At 39.7% G+C, this 18,948-nt stretch overlaps 2 protein-coding genes across 2 annotated transcripts; both read right to left on the reverse strand.

The window, feature by feature from the left end:
* Nucleotides 1-2,129: 2,129 nt before the first annotated feature.
* On the reverse strand, nt 2,130-3,122 carry LOC103055398 (olfactory receptor 6J1-like). The gene has a single exon (XM_007438512.1). The coding sequence runs from the start codon at nt 3,120-3,122 to the stop codon at nt 2,130-2,132; it is 993 nt and encodes a 330-aa protein (XP_007438574.1).
* Nucleotides 3,123-12,212: 9,090 nt separating this feature from the next.
* LOC103055159 (olfactory receptor 6J1-like) lies at nt 12,213-13,208 on the reverse strand. The gene has a single exon (XM_007438511.2). The coding sequence runs from the start codon at nt 13,206-13,208 to the stop codon at nt 12,213-12,215; it is 996 nt and encodes a 331-aa protein (XP_007438573.2).
* Between the last annotated feature and the right edge of the window lie 5,740 nt (nt 13,209-18,948).

Below are 18,948 nucleotides of genomic sequence, written 5' to 3' on the forward strand. Positions count from 1 at the left end.
TGCCTCCCTGAGTTTGCTCAGTTTCATGTTCATTGCTTCAGTGATGCTATCTAACCATCTCATCCTCTGCCGTCCTCTTCTCCTTTTGCCTTCAATCTTTCCCAGCATCAGGGTCTTCTCCAAAGAGATTTCTCTTCGCATTAGGTGACCAAAGTATCTGAGCTTGAGCTTCATTATCGATCCTTCCAATGAGCAATCAGGGTTGATTTCCTTTAAGATTGACTGGTTTGACCTCCTAGCAGTCCAGGGGACTCTCAAGAGTCTTCTCCAGCACCACAGTTCAAAGGCATCAATTCTTCGGCGCTCCGCCTTCTTTATGGTCCAGCTCTCACAGCCATACATTACTACTGGAAAAACCATAGCTTTGACTATGCGGATCTTGGCCTGCCTTCTGGACCCCACTAACTGGAGGTCTTTTACTGTGGGGGTCTGAAGCATGCCCTTCCTATGTGATCGGTTGGGACGGTTTGAAGTCATGGGGAAGAGGTGGTCCCTTAGGTAACCTGGTCCCATGCCATGTAGGGCTTTAAAGGTGATAACCAACACCTTGGATTGGACCCGGAAGCAAACTGGTACCCAATGCAGCTCGCGGAGCAACAGTGTTACATGGACCCTTCTTGGGGCTCCAAACATAGCCTGCAGCGACATCCCTTGTAGTTACCTGCAGTTTGTCCAATGTGGGTTTTGACATGTGGGATTACTGTAGTGGGAAGACCCCCTCCCTTCCTTTACTTTGTTTATCATGGTTTGAAGTTCTCACTACAATGGTGCTCCTGACCCCCTGAAAAAAAGGGTATCTGGGAAGAATAGGGAGTTAATGAGATCAGTTCATATTTAGGTGGTTCAGGATCTTCTGTTTCTCCTTGTTGGGTTAAGATGTAAACTAGAGAAGTATTTTGCAGTTACTCTTTCTATCTATATTGAGATTCAAATATACATGTCTAGCATATGAATCAAACGTCAATACTGGGATACTGGCCTTATGAACTTTTCAAATAAATAAAACTTCCATTTAAAAAAAATATTTAAAAAGTCTAGAACTAAGAAAGAAACAATAATATAATAATCCAGAACACTATATCTCTATATTTAATCTTAGTTTGTATACACATACACACACACACATACACATATACACACATACGTATGCATATATATAATTAAATTTATCAAAATAAGAATTATTATTATTAGTATATAATCTTCCCACATGCCATAAAATGTGATTCGTCCCTATGAGAAGACAATATTTAAAACTGATCATTTGTTTTTGATCATTTAATTATAATTAAGTCTGGATTTCATCCTATGTATCCAGCCAATCAATTTACTATCACGTCTCTAGTCCAACAGAAGTTTGTGTCAACCTGTGTTCATTACAGTTCTTTAGTGCAGCAATGTTTCCCATAGCACTCCATACATGAGGACTTACAATAAGGTCTCAGTGACATGACCAATTCAGGCACATCCAGGATAAAGAAGGCATTGTATGTGTGGAGGAACAGTGGCAGAAGCAAGGGATGTCCTGTTGTAATGGTATGTGGGAATGACCTTGGGAGATAGTGGGAAGAGCCACAGCCAGGGGAATGGTCAGATAAGAGGCAGCTGAGCCCACAGAAGGAATGGAGGCATGGCAAACATCTCAGAAAGGACCCTCCCTAGTTTCTTGGACTGTAAAGGTGATGAGGGAGAAATAGACTTTCAGACTGGGAAGATCCTGTTAATGGAACCTTACAATAAAATGGAATTAGTTCATCTGGGTGTACTTCATGTCTCAACTACCTTGCAAGGCTGACAGCTGATAAATTTATGAGGATTATCATGTTCACTTGTTAAAAAAATACCTTGGTATCATTTAACGTGGCAACCAGGGAAGACACTATACAGGGGAGCACATGGGTCTTGGATCTTGAAAGAAAGACTAAATCTTAAAGTAGCAGAATGGAGTAAATATTAAATAATAGAAAGTCATCATTTAAACAATATTTTATTATTTTAATGACATTTGCATTAAATTAAATATGATGTAGGGTTTTTTCCTTGCCAGGCCCACTTCTTTGAAACTCTGCTTATTTCCTGAAGCCTGGCTTCCACATTCAGACTGGAAAAAAAAGTTGTGTGCCAGTGTTTTAAATTCTAGCTTTCCCTACAAAACTGATCACAATTATGAGGAATTTCTGCACTTTCTGGACCATGAGCATTTGACCCTGATCAAAGAATTTTTGCAAAATTCTCTTAACTAGATTGTTCCTCAGGGTGTACACAAAAGGACTCAGGAATGGATTAACTATGCTGCTGAGTAATGCTGGAATTTTGCGGGCCCCCAAACTGGACTGTTTAGCTGGGATCACATACAGTAAGATGGAGACACTGGAAGCCATCAAGAACAAAGTGAGATGAGACACACATGTGTTGAAAGCCTTCTTCCTCCCAGAGTCAGTGGGTATAACCAAAATAGTAGAGACAATGTAAATGTAAGAGACAAGCGTCAGGTTCAAGGAGCAAAGAATGACGACTGATGATAACACAAATAGGATTATCTGTATCAAGCTGGTGTCAGTACAAGATAACTTCAGTAGAGGTTCACTGTCACAGAAGAAATGATCGATGACATTGGAATGGCAATAGGAGAACCTGGTTACCATGATGGTTGGATAGAGGACAAAGGCAAACCCACCCAACCAGCAAGCCAGCACCATCTGAACACAAAAATAGCCATTCATGATAATTGAATAATGTAATGGGTTACATATGGCTACATAGCGGTCATAGGACATACATGTCAAGAGGAAGTATTCCACTGTGCCCAGGAAGAAGTAGAAATAGGATTGGGCCATGCAGCTAGCAAAGGAGATGGTCTTTATTCCAGAGAGGAGATTCTGTAGCAAACTGGGAACAGTCACTGTTGAAAAAACAAGGTCTAGGACAGAGAGGTTGCCAAGGAAGAAATACATTGGCATATGGAGACAACTGTTGGTAATAGTGATAAACAGAATAGTCAAGTTACCAAATATTGTGGACAAATACACCACTATCAGTATTGTTGCCAAGAATATCTCTGCTTTACGTCCAATCAGGAAACCCAAGAGGATAAATTCTTCATAACTGGTGTTGTTTCCCATTTCTAATCTTACAAAAAAGAAAAATAAGAAGAGTTGGTTTCCAAGAAAGAGGCATGTTGCAACAATGACAATCAACTTCTCCCCTTATTTTGCAAACTTGCTGTTTGACATTTAAGAGTTTTTTACTTCTTCCTCCAGACATACAGTACTACAGGTCTGAAGAATATCCTCAGCTTTTAAAATTAATCTCATTATTGCATAACTAAATGGTGCCTCTATACAAGAGATGCATATAAGTGTCTTCAATTTGAGGCTGACTCTTTGAGACTAGATGTAGTTTGCCATTACCTTATAGATAGATATAGATTATATAGATGAGAGAGAGAGAGAGAGAGAGACTCTGCCATTTGACCTGCAGCTCTGGAATTTCCTGTTGATCTCCCAACCAAGTAGTAGCCAAGTCTCTTCCTACTTAGTTACATGAAGTCAACCAAGGTTGGCTACATATTCTTTCCTGCTGGGCATTGATTTAAATAAAGCATCAAAATTCATCATTTCTGGGATGGGAAAAGCAGCTGAAGAAAATAATGGTCATATCTCAATGTTTGATTATATCTTTAAGCTATATCAATCCCCTTTGCTACCAGATGTTGGTAAGAAATGATTGGAAGGTGTTTTTGTTTCTGTTTGATGGGGAGAAAAGTACTGTTGGCTTTTCCAAATAGCATCCCAAAATCTCATAATCAAGGGTGAATGGACTTGATTGTGCTACAGAGATCAAGAGTGCTTGCAAATGTTGTTTCACCATTCCCTTGTATGCTCTAATGCTCATATATCAAGCACGGAGGCCTGACAGGATGCCTGTAAGAGAACAGTGGAGAATTTGTGAACCTCCACATGCTACTCAACAATAGTTCCCAACAGTTCCAGCCAGCATACCCAGTGGTGAGGGATGCTAAGAGTTAAATACTGAACAGCATCTAGAGGACCAGATTCTCCCATCTCTGTTGTAAGTACTTCAGCCCCTGAACATAGAAAGTTACCTCTTTACGGATAGTCCTAGAGAACGGCTGAGCTCACCCAACAGTTAGACTAGGCTAAACTGGGGTTGAACAATTCATCATTTGAGATCAAAATATATTGTGGGAGTCCAGAATATGTCTTATCTGATGGTATGAATCAATTCCTCAAGCATAAACTGACCCAAGAAATTGACTCATTGAAGACATTAACTTGGGTGAACCCAGGAATTCTGGCTTGTTAAGCCAGAATTGAGTGCCTTATGCAAACCTAGCCACAGAAATATTGTGAGAAAAGATTGTTCTTCTATTCTCACTATTCTCACTTCTGCTCATTTATACGGATTTCACACTGGCATAAGATTGTTCCTGCAGGAGGCTGTTACTCTAGCTTTGAATTTTAACAATGTTACAGTAACTTTTGGATATATATATATATATATATATATATATATATATATATATATATATAAAAATAAATACTACATTCCAAAGGCTGTTTCTTCCCTCACTGTTTTTTGGTCCAAGAGGAAAGGGGTGAGATCAGTTATGCTCCTCTCTCCTTCAAATAATAAAATAAAAACCTGCAACCAAGTTAACAAACAGGATCCAAGTTATAAAAAGCCAACATAAGCAAACTTCCTTCATATGACTTCGCTGTTTAGCTCTTCACACTGCTTCCCTCTTGATCTTTGCACTCAGCTAAAGTTTGTCTTAGATTAGAGCTACAATGGCTTCATTTAGGTCCACTAAAATCAGTGTGAAATCATAGACAGGGTTTAAGCTAAAATCCATTTCTTTCAGTGGGAACTAAGTGTGATGAACTTAAACTGGATCCCACCTTTTCTTTGCTGTAAAATGAAATTGAAACATACAGTATATTGACATTTACAAGTTTTGGTTTAACTGATATGTTGGGGTTGATGTAAGTTTCATATTTTATCCTTTAAGAGACCCTTCCTTCCTTCCTTCCTTCCTTCCTTCCTTCCTTCCTTCCTTCCTTCCTTCCTTCCTTCCTTCCTTCCTTCCTTCCTTCCTTCCCACACACTACAGCCATGTCACTCAACTTCAGGTAGACTGTGCGTCCTTCAGAGAGTGATATTAAAATCAGTAGACAATCTGTCCAAGAACCTTGGAAAAGACAACTAGAAAGGAGGAGGGACATATTCTACAAATGTTATTCAAAAGATGTGTGCTTAGTATAAGGAGGAAAAACGAAAATTCAAACCAGCCCTGTACACTAAACCACATAGTTCAATACTAGCTATGGTGTAAATAACAATGCAATGATTTACATGAACACAGGAGCTGTGATGGGAGGGTGCGAAGAAAAAAACAAGCTATCATCTCCCTTACCCAAAGAACATTTGTAGACATATGGCTTCCCTCACCCAAATTCTCCATCCCAACCAGTTATCAGGGATGTGTGAAAGAAGAGGAAGAAGTGCTGATATTCATGCACAAGTTCTGAAAACATACTAGAAGAAATGCCATCTCACGCATGCACTCCTTTCCAATCATTCTATTTTTGAGGGCAAAGAAACCCTGGCCATAACCATTAGAGGTTTACCAACCTTTACCAGCTTATGTCTCAGGTTTTAGATCTTCATGATGGCCTGCTGTACTGTAGAATCTGCTCAGAAGAAGAAAGTGATGCTAACTCACAACCACAAAAAAATCAAGACATTTCTTGTCCATGTCATTGGCCCAGAACCATGAAATGAGATTCATGAAATGCAACCATTTCAGTGTTCCAGTTATGAAAATCTATAAAACTGGGGGGACACCATGAAAAGCAAGAAGTGGGCCACCAATGTCTCTTGAAGCTGCAAAAACAATTGTCTAAGAACATCTACTTCGTCAGCTTTTCATACTCTACTCTGATAACAAGAGCTTCTTTCTCCTCTTCATGGGATGAGATGAGGTGTTCACTTTTCTTTATTCTCTCATCACAGTGCCCTATATCTTTTTATTCATAGGTCACCCCCACTGAGTTCAGAAAGATACGGGAGGTATATGTAATTAGTTTCACATTACCTTCTCAAAACATCAAGCAATGAAAATTCAGCCCAAATGGTCAAAATGACATAATGGAAAGCCAGTCCATGCTCCATTATGACCCTAGACATGTTGGGTAGCATAAATACGTGCACTCGGTTAGAAAGACCTTCTACTTGTCATTTGCCTTTTTAGTCAGTTTTTGTAAAAGTTTTTTAAGAAGCAAAAGCAACCGTGCATGGTATCCATTGAAAAGATAGATACAGATAAACAGGGTTGTATGTCTGAAGTTGAGCAATGTGAAATAGGGAAAAAGTGGGAGAAAAGGGGATGTGTGAGAGAAGGGCAAAGTTATTGAAACAGACAGACAAGGATGGATGGATGGATGGATGGATGGATGGATGGATGGATGGATGGATAGATAGATAGATAGATAGATAGATAGATAGATAGATAGATAGATAGATAGATAGATAGATAGATGAACAGATAGGTGATAGAAGATTCTGAGGACATTTAAAATAGGAAAGACTCTTTAACAAAATAAATAGAAGGCCAACATTCAGTCAGTATTCTAAAAACTGCCTGTATTAACTGTGCAAGAAAGAAAGTTCTCAGTTTCTTTGTCTATTTAGCAAGAAAGGATGGCTCTATTTTGTACTTTTTAAAAATTCCTTTCAAATCCATTGGGTCTTCTTCTTTAGGAAAATATAACTCATCACTCTAGGGATCCAATTAGAAACAATATTATTTCCCAGAAACCACGATGTCATTATGTTATCCTTTCCTGAAATGAAATTGTTGCACTTACTACTACCTCAAAGTCTGTTTATTCAAAAATAAATCTACTGGGTCTTAAAGTTCTAGATTGATGCTATTGGAAAACCCAAAAGTTAAAACTGATTTAAAAATAGTTATATGGAAGATTTGAATAGATGCTGCGCATTTTTCCTTTCGATGGATGATAATGATGAGTTTTTACTGTTTTTTTCCTTTAATGTTAAAAAATAAATACCATTTCTTGGTTGCAACCCACTGGCAATATTTACAATACAACATCGATAGATATTTCAGATTGTACCAGCAGCATTTGAAGCTTCAGAGATGTCAAGTTATTAAAAGGGATCACTAAACCCTATGAGGTCAGAAACCTACAGTTCATCTTTATAAATACCTTTATATTAAATACCTTATTAAAAAAAAGATTGATATGCAAATATTTGTAATATTTTTTGAAAAGTTTTAATTACAGTAGTAAAAGATAATACAAACTAAAAAGAGAAAAAGGGAAAAAAAACCCTAAGAAAGTGACTTCTCCCTTTCACCATGACAAGTATAAACAATTTCATTATATCTTCATTTCCTCTTAATTAACAGATATAAAAATCTTCATCCCATAACTCAACTCTTAACTATAGGCAAGCCCAATAAGCAACGTCTTTTGCAATCCAGGTACCAGCACAAAGAGCCCTAAAATAATAATATTAGTTAACAAATGTAAAACTCATAATTCCATATCTCAACTCTTAACTGTAAGCAAATTCATACTTAGAAGATATAAAGTGGTCCCAGTAACCTAATATGAACAAAAGACTGAAATTTAATGTGACAAACAGGAGTAATTCCTCCTTTAAAGAGAACACTCTCACAAAATTCTCTTACTTTAAGTGAAAGGACAATTCAATGCAAAGCCAATTTAGGTGTTGTCAGACTAGGATACATAAAGTGACTGTGGGAAAAGAGGCTTAAACAGCATGTTGACTGTAAGCAAACCCAATGCACAACATTTTAACAGTCCAGATGTCAGAAAGTCCGAAAAGAACCATGCAAAATATGTCCCATTTTAACCCTGATCAAATAAACCAACCTTGTGTTCCTTCCTTTTGCATAAAACAATCTTTTAATCTGTTCAGATGATTATTGATCCTTGTCTTGAATTTCTTCAAAACTTTAACAAGCCTTTTTTATAAGTCCAGCAAGAAAAAATTATTCCAATTGTTCTCTGGGAGTGGCATTTTTATTTTCTTCTTAATTTTTAAAGCCTCCGCTGATTTATTTTTTTTTTTTTTGGCATATCCAATGACAAATTCTTGTTCATGTTCTTAGATAAGTTTTCTTGCAAATCTTTTTCTGTAACAGCTTCTTCTGGGAACAGACTGTTTCTAAGAATGTACAACACAGTTGACATTGTTGATTCAAGGTCCAGGTACAATTCCTTAAAAATATCTCTGAACACCATTATAAGTTACTTATCTTGTTATAACTCCAATATTGAAAGTAATTTTTCTTTCCCATGAAAATGCATTTATTCTTAAAAATTAATTTTAAAGTCTTAATATTCAAAATCAGATATTCCAATGCTTTCTGAGTCCTTAATCAGTTTAAAACGTTCTATAGCTAAAACCTTGTCTTGCTTTTTGCTATTTTAAATTCTTAAAGCTTGTAAAGATAGAGTTTCATTTTCGTATATTAAGAACTGAAGGCACTCACCCAGTGTTTCCAGCCTTGTCATTTTGAAGGTGTCTAATTTCTTTAAAACAGTTAACAGGCAATTTCCAAAAGTGGTTAGCAAAGGAAGTGCAAACTTAGTGTCCTCTGAAGGCTCCAACTGCAGCTGGAGCAAGAATGGCAAATTCCCTCATCTCCTGGTTCTCCCACCCTCCAGAGCAGTGTTTCTCAACCTCAGCAACTTTAAGATATGTAGACTTCAACTCCCAGAATTCCCCAGCTAGCATGGCTAGCTGGGGAATTCTGGGAGTTGAAGTCCACATATCTTAAAGTTGCTGAGGTTGAGAAACACTGCTCCAGAGACTGCTGTCTTGCAGTCTCCTCATGAGAAGCAACTCTATGGAACACAATGTGGGCAATTTCACGTCCTCTCCAGAGAGGGCCAAAGGAGCCAATCTACTCTTTCTTAGCTTGCAATCATCAGCTCTGCATTTTCACAAAGCTGTCTTCAGTCTGCCATATTCCTCAGGAAGTCCTGATAAGCAAACGTTAAAGACTGCCTGGAATAAGGAATTAGAGTTCCCCATCTTGTCCAAACTATGCAGAAATGTTTTAACCTCGGTACCAAAATTCTCAATAGATCTTAGATTAGGGCTTATTCGACAAAATATAATATTTCAGACTCACTGGATCCTATTGTGTTTGTATTTTAAAAAATGATGAATAAATCATCATGTAATTGGAGATACAACCAGAATAATGCTTTGTTAAAACATGTTTTTGCAACGTCCCAAAGATTGTATGCTTTGGGAAGAAGTAATTACATATTAATTTGGGACAATTCCTTTAATTTGGGATATTCTTTTCAGCTATGTACCTACAACTTGGAAATTGAGAGCTGGATAATGGAAATGAATTCTACATGCTGTTGCTCATTCAATATTGGAAGGACAAATATATGGGCTCTATTACTCAGTGGACTGAAGACCTGATATTTCTTGATATTGATAAAGGAGTTGCTTGTGAGATTATACAGTATATGAACAATTACAATTAAATATGGTCTTCCTTTACTGAATGATATATGACACACACACACACACACACACACACACAAACATTACAATTAAATATGGTCTTTCTTTATTGAAGATAGATAGATAGATAGATAGATAGATAGATAGATAGATAGATAGACAGTCACACATATATTACAATTACAATTAAATATGGTCTTCCTTTATTGAAGATATATATATATATATATATGACACACACACATATACATACACACACAATTACAATTAAATATGTTCTTCCTTTATTGAAGATAGATATAGATATAGATATAGATATAGATATAGATATAGATATAGATAGATATAGATATAGATATAGATATAGATATAGATATAGATATGAGACACACACATATTTATGACACACACACACACACATACATATACATACACACACACATGCAAAGCTTTTATGTATACATTTTATGCAGTAAGTGCACTTCCATTTCTTTTTTCTTCTTACTTTATTCTGTTATATAAAATAAAGCACAAAAAAAAAACAGATTAAAATGATTCAATAAGTAATAAAAAACAATAAAAGTAACAGTTCTGGCTTTAACAACTTCCTGAAAGATGAACGGATTGTAGGAGCTGAATAGATTTCAGGGAGCAAGGAATTCTATATTGTTACTGTTGCCATAGAATATATTTGCGGGCCCCCAATCTCCCAGAAATGGGGAGGGGGCTACAAAAAGATGATCCCAGAAGCTTCATCTGGAAGATACTTCAGTCCTAAATCATATAGGATTTTAAAGATCAAAAGCAACACTTTGAATTTCACAGAAAAGCTAATGGGAGGTCAATACAGGATGCAGATCACAGAAACACTCATGTCAGAAAATACCCATCAACAACCAGGATGCTACATTCTGGACTAACTGTCCAGGTGGTCCTCAAAGGAAGCCCCATTTGGGACATATTATAGTGGTCCATCCAAGATGTGATAAGGGCATGAACCTTGGTTGTGAGATCCTCCTGTATTGGGTAAGGCTGCAACTGGCACACCAGGTATAGGTGTGTTTTCTATATTTGCTTTGGTAACAAATGCTTTCATAACCAGGCTGGGTCTGAAAACCTTCCCTACAAAACTTGGCAAGTCCTACAAGATCAGTTAAAAAGAATAGCAACAATTTCCATATATAACTACAGTGGTACCTCAGGTTATGAACGCCTCTGCTTACGAACTTTTCGGGTTATGACCAGCTCCGGCCACAAAAATTTACCTTGGTTTGCGAACTCCACCTCGGGGTACGAACCAGATCCGCGGCCATTTTCCACCGTGACACTTGGTCCGCGGCCATTTTTCCGCCCGTGCCACGTGGTCCGCGGCCATTTTCCGCCCGTGCCACGTGGTCCGCGGCCGTTTTTCTGCCATCGATGCGTGGTCCGTGGACCCCGGAACGGATTAACGGTAATTACATTGAACCTTATGGGAAAATTTGCTCCGGGTTGCGAACAAATCAGGTTGCGACCAGAGTCACGGAACGGATTAAATTCGTAATCCAAGGTACCGCTGTAATTGCATTCCACAAAAAGGCCATGATGCAGTGTGATCGTGAATGACAAGAGAGATGAATATCTCTAGCTTCTCTCCACTGAAAGCAAATGTTCCCAATATTGGGGGGGGGGGGAGGGGGGAGATGGAACCTATTAACTCTCCAAAAGGCCCTTTACCATTAAAAAAAATCTATTGCTTTGGTTTTCAGAAAGATTGCACAGAAATGAAATTCTTCCCTAGGATATTCTACGTGAAAGTCCACTTTCAGCCATGCAAAGTGGCATCATTAATATCTTACAGTGTTGATATCAGAAAATCCATGTAAATAGATGCAGGGAAATCTTTTTCTCTCTTGTTTAGGAAGTGAAATTAAATAGCCTGTTTAACTTCAAAATCTTGGCCGAGAACTCAAAACTCAAAATGTTTAAATTTTGTGGGGAGGGGTTTCGGCTGAAAACAATGGAGAATCTCATGAAAGAAGCTCCCTCATACATACTTGACAAAGAACAGCTACATTGGAAACAGAGGACACAATGATATGGGAAGTTCTATGACCCAAAAGAGAAGCAAGCTAACAGGGAAAGATGAGTATTGTGTTATGAAATCAAGTACATATAGGTTGACTTTGTACATATAGTACATATAAATTTGTACTTTGTAGATATAGTACATATAGGTTGACCTTGACTTCAAAATCTTGATCAGGAACTCCAAACAATACATTTGAACATTGGGGAACTCTGATGAAAATAATGAAGGACCTGCTGAAAGTAGCTTCCTCACACATACTTCCCAAGGAACAACTACTTTGGAAATAGAAGACATAGATAGTTCTAGGACCCCAAAAGAGAAGGAAGCTAATAGGCAAAGGATGGATGTTGTGCTATGCCAATCTATCATTTTCCTAGTGCTTGGATCTTTCAGATATAAGAAGCTCAAGTCTGGAGTTGAGTCTGAAAGGGTTCCTCTCCTTTTACCTGCTGTTTCTTGAGAAGGAAAGAATTAACAGGACATTGATGGCCTCACACATAAGGATCCCATTGTTGTTTTTCCATCTTATCATCACAGTTGAAAAATCCCAAGTTGCTCTTTTTCCTGAACTCTCTTCTTACACTTTTGCATGGCTTCCCCACATTACGTGTCCATTCTTTCCCAGCACTTCCCAAACTTTATGAGAAATCAGCTCTGTGTTTTGCCTCAACATGTCTCGTAGTACCAGTTTCACCAGGTCATTTTTCAATGTGAAGAAGAAAGGGTTCAGAAAAGGGCAGACAATTGTGGTGAGAAGAGCAGGGACCTTATGGATTTCAAGGGTTTCCTTTTGGGATGGTGTGACATAGATGAAAATGCTGATGCCGCAGGAGATGGAGATTATTGTCAGATGTGTAGCACAAGTATTGAAGGCTTTTGCCTGACCTGAAGCGGTGGAGATGTGAATTATTGCTGAGATGATACATATGTAAGAAACTAGCGTTAAGACCAATGAGCAGAGGATAACAACAGAGGACAGCACAAAGTCCATCAACTCTATGAGACGGATGTCACTGCAGGATAGATCCAGCAGTGGGCCACTATCACAAAAGAAATGGTTGATGACGTTAGACTTGCAGTAGGATAGCCTGCTGATCATAATGGTGGGAATAAGAACAGAGAGGAACCCACCCAGCCAGCAAGCCAATACCATCTTGATGCAGACCTGGCTGTTCATGATTGCATGATATTGCAATGGGCTGCATATGGCGGCATAGCGGTCATAAGACATGGAGGTCAACAGGAGGAACTCTACTGTCCCTAGGAAGAAGTAGAAGTAAGATTGGACCATGCAAGCAGCAAAAGAGATAGACTTGTCACCAGAGAAGAGATTCCTGAGCAACTGTGGGCTGATGACAGAGGTAAAGAAGATGTCCAGTATGGAGACATTGCCAAGAAAGAAGTACATTGGGGTATGGAGGCGGTTATCTGCCAATATAATGCAGAGGATGATGATATTGGCCCCCAAGCTTGCAATGTATGTGGCTAAGAAGAGGACAGCAAGCAGGAGCTCTGCTGGACGGCCAATGGAAAAGCCCAAGAGGATGAATTCAGACACACTTTGGTTCTCCATTCAATTTTTTCTTCTGGTTCTTAAGAACAGCCCCTGAAAGAACAAAGGTTATAACTTGAGACACACTCACTACACCAAGGCCTGCTTGTGCACTGAATTTTGCAAGTCTCATTCATAATTCTTCCTGATAAAAACAACTACAACTTGCTCTTAAAATTTCAATTTGCCAGCAACAGACATTCTGGGAGCAAACACCAGGTTAAGATGTGTCTTAACCCAACACAGAGAAACAGAAGATCTTGAACTGCATATATATGAACTGATCTCATTAACTTCCTTTCCTTCCCAGAAACACTATTATATCAAAGGGTCAGAAGCACTGTAGTAGTGAGAAGTGAGTTGTTTTGGAGGCAAAGATGAAGTTAAGAGGGTGATTTTCAGCATGAAAACCAAGGAGTTCCTCCCAGTCCTGACTGAAGTCAAATCTTTCCTGGTTATGCTTCATAGATTTGCAATGCTCAATATGGACTGTGAATTACAATGCAGAAAATGAGATTCAGAGCAAGAAAAAGAAGACCAAACACCTCCCCGCCCCAAAGAATATTGCAAACAATATGTTGTAAAAAGAAATCAGTTGAATTCTTTATGCTTATCTCAACAAATATTCCCTTCTTACCAGTGGCATCTTCCTGTATCCCAAATGTTTTGTGTGGGCAGGATCTGTTTGAGTTTTTCACCCACTGACAGACACACACACTAAGTTCCCAGTTTTGTATCCTGGCTCAGATCCCAGAGAAGAAGACTATTTCCACCCCAGGAGAGACGGGCAGGAGATGGGCTGCATTGTTTGGATCAATGTTCTGCCTGGGCTACAGGAAAGCTTTTTCTAGGCTGGGGCCCCCCAACATAACATTGCTGAAGAAACAAGCCATATTGTGGCTTGACTTGATGGCTGAGTCCACACAAAATTAAGATAAGGACTGTACTCCCGCAACATGATGAACAACAAATGTCCCAACTCCATTCTAGCCTAGTCCAGCACACTGTGTAACCCCAACCATGTTTTGGAGCTAGGCTGACTCAGAATTGTAATGCAATTTGCATCTTATCTGCCAGAGAAAGAACTTCTCTCTCTATCAAAGAAAGACCTGGAACATATCTCTCTTTGCTTGGCCATTCTCACTAAATGTGGCATCCATTTATAAAGAGAGTCACTTGATTTTTCAACACACTCTAATCATCCCCCAACCTGGACTCAATCCCCCAGATTTCTAGAATTCCCTGCAACAGCCAGGTGGGCTGGGAATTCTGGAACTGAAGTGCTGTTATTGCATTTCCCTTCCAATTATGGTCTCTTACGAAAAGATTCTATCCTAATCTAGCACATTGTGTGACCCCCAACCATGATTTGAAGCTAGACTGACTCAGAGTTGTAATATAATTTGCATCTTACCTGTCACAGAGAGATCTTCTTCTCTCTCTACCGAAGAAAGACCTGGAACATATCTCTCTGTGCTTGGCCACTCTCACTAAATATGACAACCTATTGTAGACAGGGTTACTTGATTGTTCATCTACTCATCTACTCTAATCTTCCCCCAACCTGGACTCAATCCCCCAGATTTCTAGAATTCCCTGCAACAGCCAGGTGGGCTGGGAATTCTGGAACTGAAGTGCTGTTATTGCATTTCCCTTCCAATTATGGTCTCTTACGAAAAGATTCTTTATACTTGCCTGATGTATCCTTCAGAATCAGATTTCCTCTTCTTCTCTATGGCTTGCTATTCTGCAAACTTCAGGCTTTGGAAGACTGCAGTTGGAACAAACCAGCTTTTCTAAAACGGCTCTTGATGGAACGAAACCATTTAAGTGCCTGGAGAGATGCTGAAGTTCAGAAAAACTCTGCCTTATCCACCTGGAATAAACTTCTGAGAATGACAGGTATTTTCTTTTTAAACCCCAGAGGATGCAGGTAACAATTGCTAGCTCAGATTATGCTCTGTAAGAGCAGGCTTTCAAGGAGGGGTATCTGTGGGGGAGATAAAAATGTCAAGTTGGCAACTATGCCAACATGATTGAAGTCCTGCTCCAGTTGCATGATGATGTGCATAAAAAGGGGTGGGGTGTCTTAATGGGGTTTTTTTACTCCCCCTGCAGACCCTCTGCTTTCAGGAGAAGCACTGAACTGAACAGAGCTTATTTGTTTCTCTCATACTGTGTATTTTAATACATTATGAATTATGCGTATGGTGAAGATTTTTTCCCTATAATGTGCATATAATGCTTACACATCATTCTTAATACTCTAGGAGCACTTCTCCTTGTCCCTGGCAAGGCAGGCCACAGCACATAAATAGAGAGCACACCCCACCCCATTTTAGCACTGAAGATGTTACCTAGCTGGGTAATGAAACGTCCTCAAGGAAAGAACCAAGCTCAGAGAACCCCTAGGACTCCACAATCAAGGCTTCACTGCCGTGTTTATTAGACAGTGCATTGCATTGGAGGGGACTCCACCAAGGGTTAGTGGGAAACACTCCCCTCCTGGCAAAATGGATGCCCTGATATTTATACATTTCTACAAGAAGGGGAAGGGAAAAGAATGCATACATACATATTCATGCAATGATGCAGACATACATCAGTAAGCAATAGGTCTCAAGTGACTTTCTGCCCCCCTTCTTATCTCATCCTCCTACAAGACAGTCGCCTTGTGTATTTGCCCCTCTTCTTGTCTGCTAAGGAAAACAATAGCCTTACTAACAGGAGGAAACGAGTTAGTCAAGGTGCAAAATGCCAGGAAGAGCTGTGAGACAGAGGCCTTGTGCAATGGGATGTTTGTGACAAGGCTTTTCCTTACAACCAGCCTGCACCTTCCTTTATATTTCAATTTTTATTCAGCCGATCCCATTCATCTAGGCCTCTAAAAACTTCCTTCCTTCACCCCAAGAGGTATTTTCCTCACAGATACATGAGAAGAAGCGTGCAGAAAGGGGTATAGGGATTTTCACATTCCTTCCCCCTTTTAAAGATAAAATTACAAACTCATGTGGACCCAGGACAGAAGGAGCTTGAGGTTAGAAAAAAGGTGAAGCACAATGAAACTTGAGCAATGTAAGGATTTTTTTTTTCTCCAAATGCATTCCATAAATCCATAACTGGATTTATTCTAAGAAAGTAATTAATAATGTAGGGAAGGACTTATCCCCAGCTTCCTTCTTCCCTCAAGAAAACACCAAGTTGTCCAATTAATCTTTGCAGGGAACTTTTTATATATATATAAAAAAAGTTACAAATTTATTAACACACTTAATTAAAAGCAAATGCCCAAGCATGATGAAAATTCCCCAGAGAATGTTCAACTCCTTAACGAGAAATGTTGATTTTTCATCACTTCTTAATTGAATTGGAGGGATGACAGGGGCTGAGGGGGCAGGGAGAAACACTTCTGACAGTTTTCTTTCTTTTTCCTTGTGAAAGTTGTACCTTTACACAGAAGCTTGATTCCCCCCCTTGGAGATACCTCAAAACCCCTTATGGTTCACTGCGCTAAGCAATTTATTTTCTGAATTAAAAGCTGTTGTTTCTTCCCTCCCAGCTGTCCTTGTTAACTTTTTCAAACCGAATGAAAAGAAAAATTAAAAATGCATGCCTTAAGATCAAATTAAATGCCAGGCAAAGTGGGAAAACAAGAAGGTGCACACTTTTGTCAGAAATCCAAAGAGTTCGTGGAAATTTACAAATTTATCACTTTAGATGGGGGGGGGGTTGGAAGATGGTGGGCAGCAGGGCCATCCACCGGGGAAAGTCAAAGAAAGTCAAGATGGGAGCTGTGACTGAAGCCCTGCCTCCCTTTTTTTACATGTATCACACATGTGATGTGCATAGAAAAGGGGTGGGGATTCGTTTGTGTTGTGGTGGCCACCATTTTGACTTTTCTGACCACCCCACCATGTTCCTCTTGTGAAGGGAGATACGGTCTTACTTTGGGAAAAACACTGGGCAAAATTTTAAATATTTTTAGGATTAGTTACTAAAAGAAGGGTATGATTTACAGGTTTGAAAGGAATGGTTTTAAGAATATATGGAAAATGCTGGCAGTCTATGCGGAGTTGCTGGTGAGAAGGAAGGAAGGAAGGAAGGAAGGAAGGAAGGAAGGAAGGAAGGAAGGAAGGAAGGAAGGAAGGAAGGAAGGAAGGAAGGAAGGAAGGAAGGAAGGAAGGAAGGCGGGCAGGCAGGGCAGGGCAGGGCAGGGCAGGGCAGGGCAGGGCAGGGCAGGGCAAGGGCATACAAAAGCTGCTTTTCTGGAAATATAGTATACATTTAGTAGGAAAAAAAACATGTTTTCAGGGATGTCTGCAGCATATGGTCAAAAAAAGTCAAGGTGGTGGCCACAGTTGTGCAATTGAAGCTCTGCCTGTTTTGATGAACATTTGATTGCACCATCGTGGTCACCATCATTACTTTCCCTGAGGGCATCCATGCGTGATTCACACTTCAAAGGTAGCATTTCCATTTCCTTGAGTCGCCACATACCACGGGGAAAGACCATGCTTCAAAATCTGGAATGTAAAACTCGAAGAATCTGCGGCTCTCCAAATTTTGCTACTCTACCGTTCCCAAGATCTGGAATTCCTGGGAGGTGACATTCAGCAACATCCGAACCGCAGATACCTTTGGCCAGGAAGAATATTGGTTGGCCCAATCAACTGCATTTGGCAGATCCCTAAATGTTGAAGTAACTACTTCTCAAAACAACAACCCACCACCAGTTGTACAACATGCCCCTCAATTTAGGTAAATAAGGACGTGTTGGACCACACCAACTGAATGCACTTGCCAGATGTTTCATTTTATTCTCCCTGGTTAAGGCTGAGGTAGGGCAACGTGTGTCCTTGTTCCATGCCATCAGCCAGGTATCGGAGAGGAGGAGGGGGAGGGGGGGCCCTGGCACGGTCCCGTGGTACAACGTACCATGTAGGAGGAGGTAGATCTTCCTCTGCCACCATGGAAGAGACCAGAGTTCCCATCAGGCGATGGTAACGGTAATTCTCTTCCCGCTCCCCTCCATCTCCAGAGACCCACAGAGTCCGAGAAGACAAAGGAGGACAAGATCTCTGGGCAGCCCGGCGTAACCTCGCCCCTCTGCATCCCCAGGTAGAAGGCACTTCCTTTGGAATCGGGTCCAAATCTTGGTACAGTATCTCACTGGAGGTAAGTGATGTCTCTTTGGGCTGGAACAAAAAGACAGAAGTGAAGAAAGTTTTGGAATCCAACCAGTTGAGTTTTCCATGTACTAATACCATGTTGTGTGAGATCTTCTAACTTCAGTTTGGATTTCACCTTTGAACTGGGGGAATTAGCTTTGTGCTTGAAAGGAAGTGGAAAAATGTAGCTCCATTTCTTTTGTGATGGGTCAAAAAAAGGTTCCATTTCTTTTCAAAATCTATAAAAATATACTAGGATTCCATGCATTTCTGGTATTTGTGTCGGTCAAAGGACTGTTTGTAAGCTGTTTGCCTTGCAGTGCAAGGTTCTTCTTATTCCAGCACCAGACCCAGAAGATCTTAGAGAGGAGGAGGAGGAGGAATGGTGATGGTGATCTGGCCTTCCTTGAAGCTATCTTTCTCCCTGGGCAAGATGATGGTAAGAACCAAAATGTGATATCATACTAGAAAGGAAAGTTTTGAGGAATATGCCACTAAGAAAGCAAGCCAAGAATTTTGTAAACAAGGACAGAACAACAGGAAACATTTTACTCCATTTACTCCAGTGCCACTTAGTGTCTGAATTATTTATT

The sequence above is a fragment of the Python bivittatus genome, unplaced genomic scaffold (assembly GCF_059951505.1).
Source record: "Python bivittatus isolate LINGU-HERP-01145 unplaced genomic scaffold, Pbiv_v1 ctg000430_np1212, whole genome shotgun sequence".
NCBI classification, from domain to species: domain Eukaryota; kingdom Metazoa; phylum Chordata; class Lepidosauria; order Squamata; family Pythonidae; genus Python; species Python bivittatus.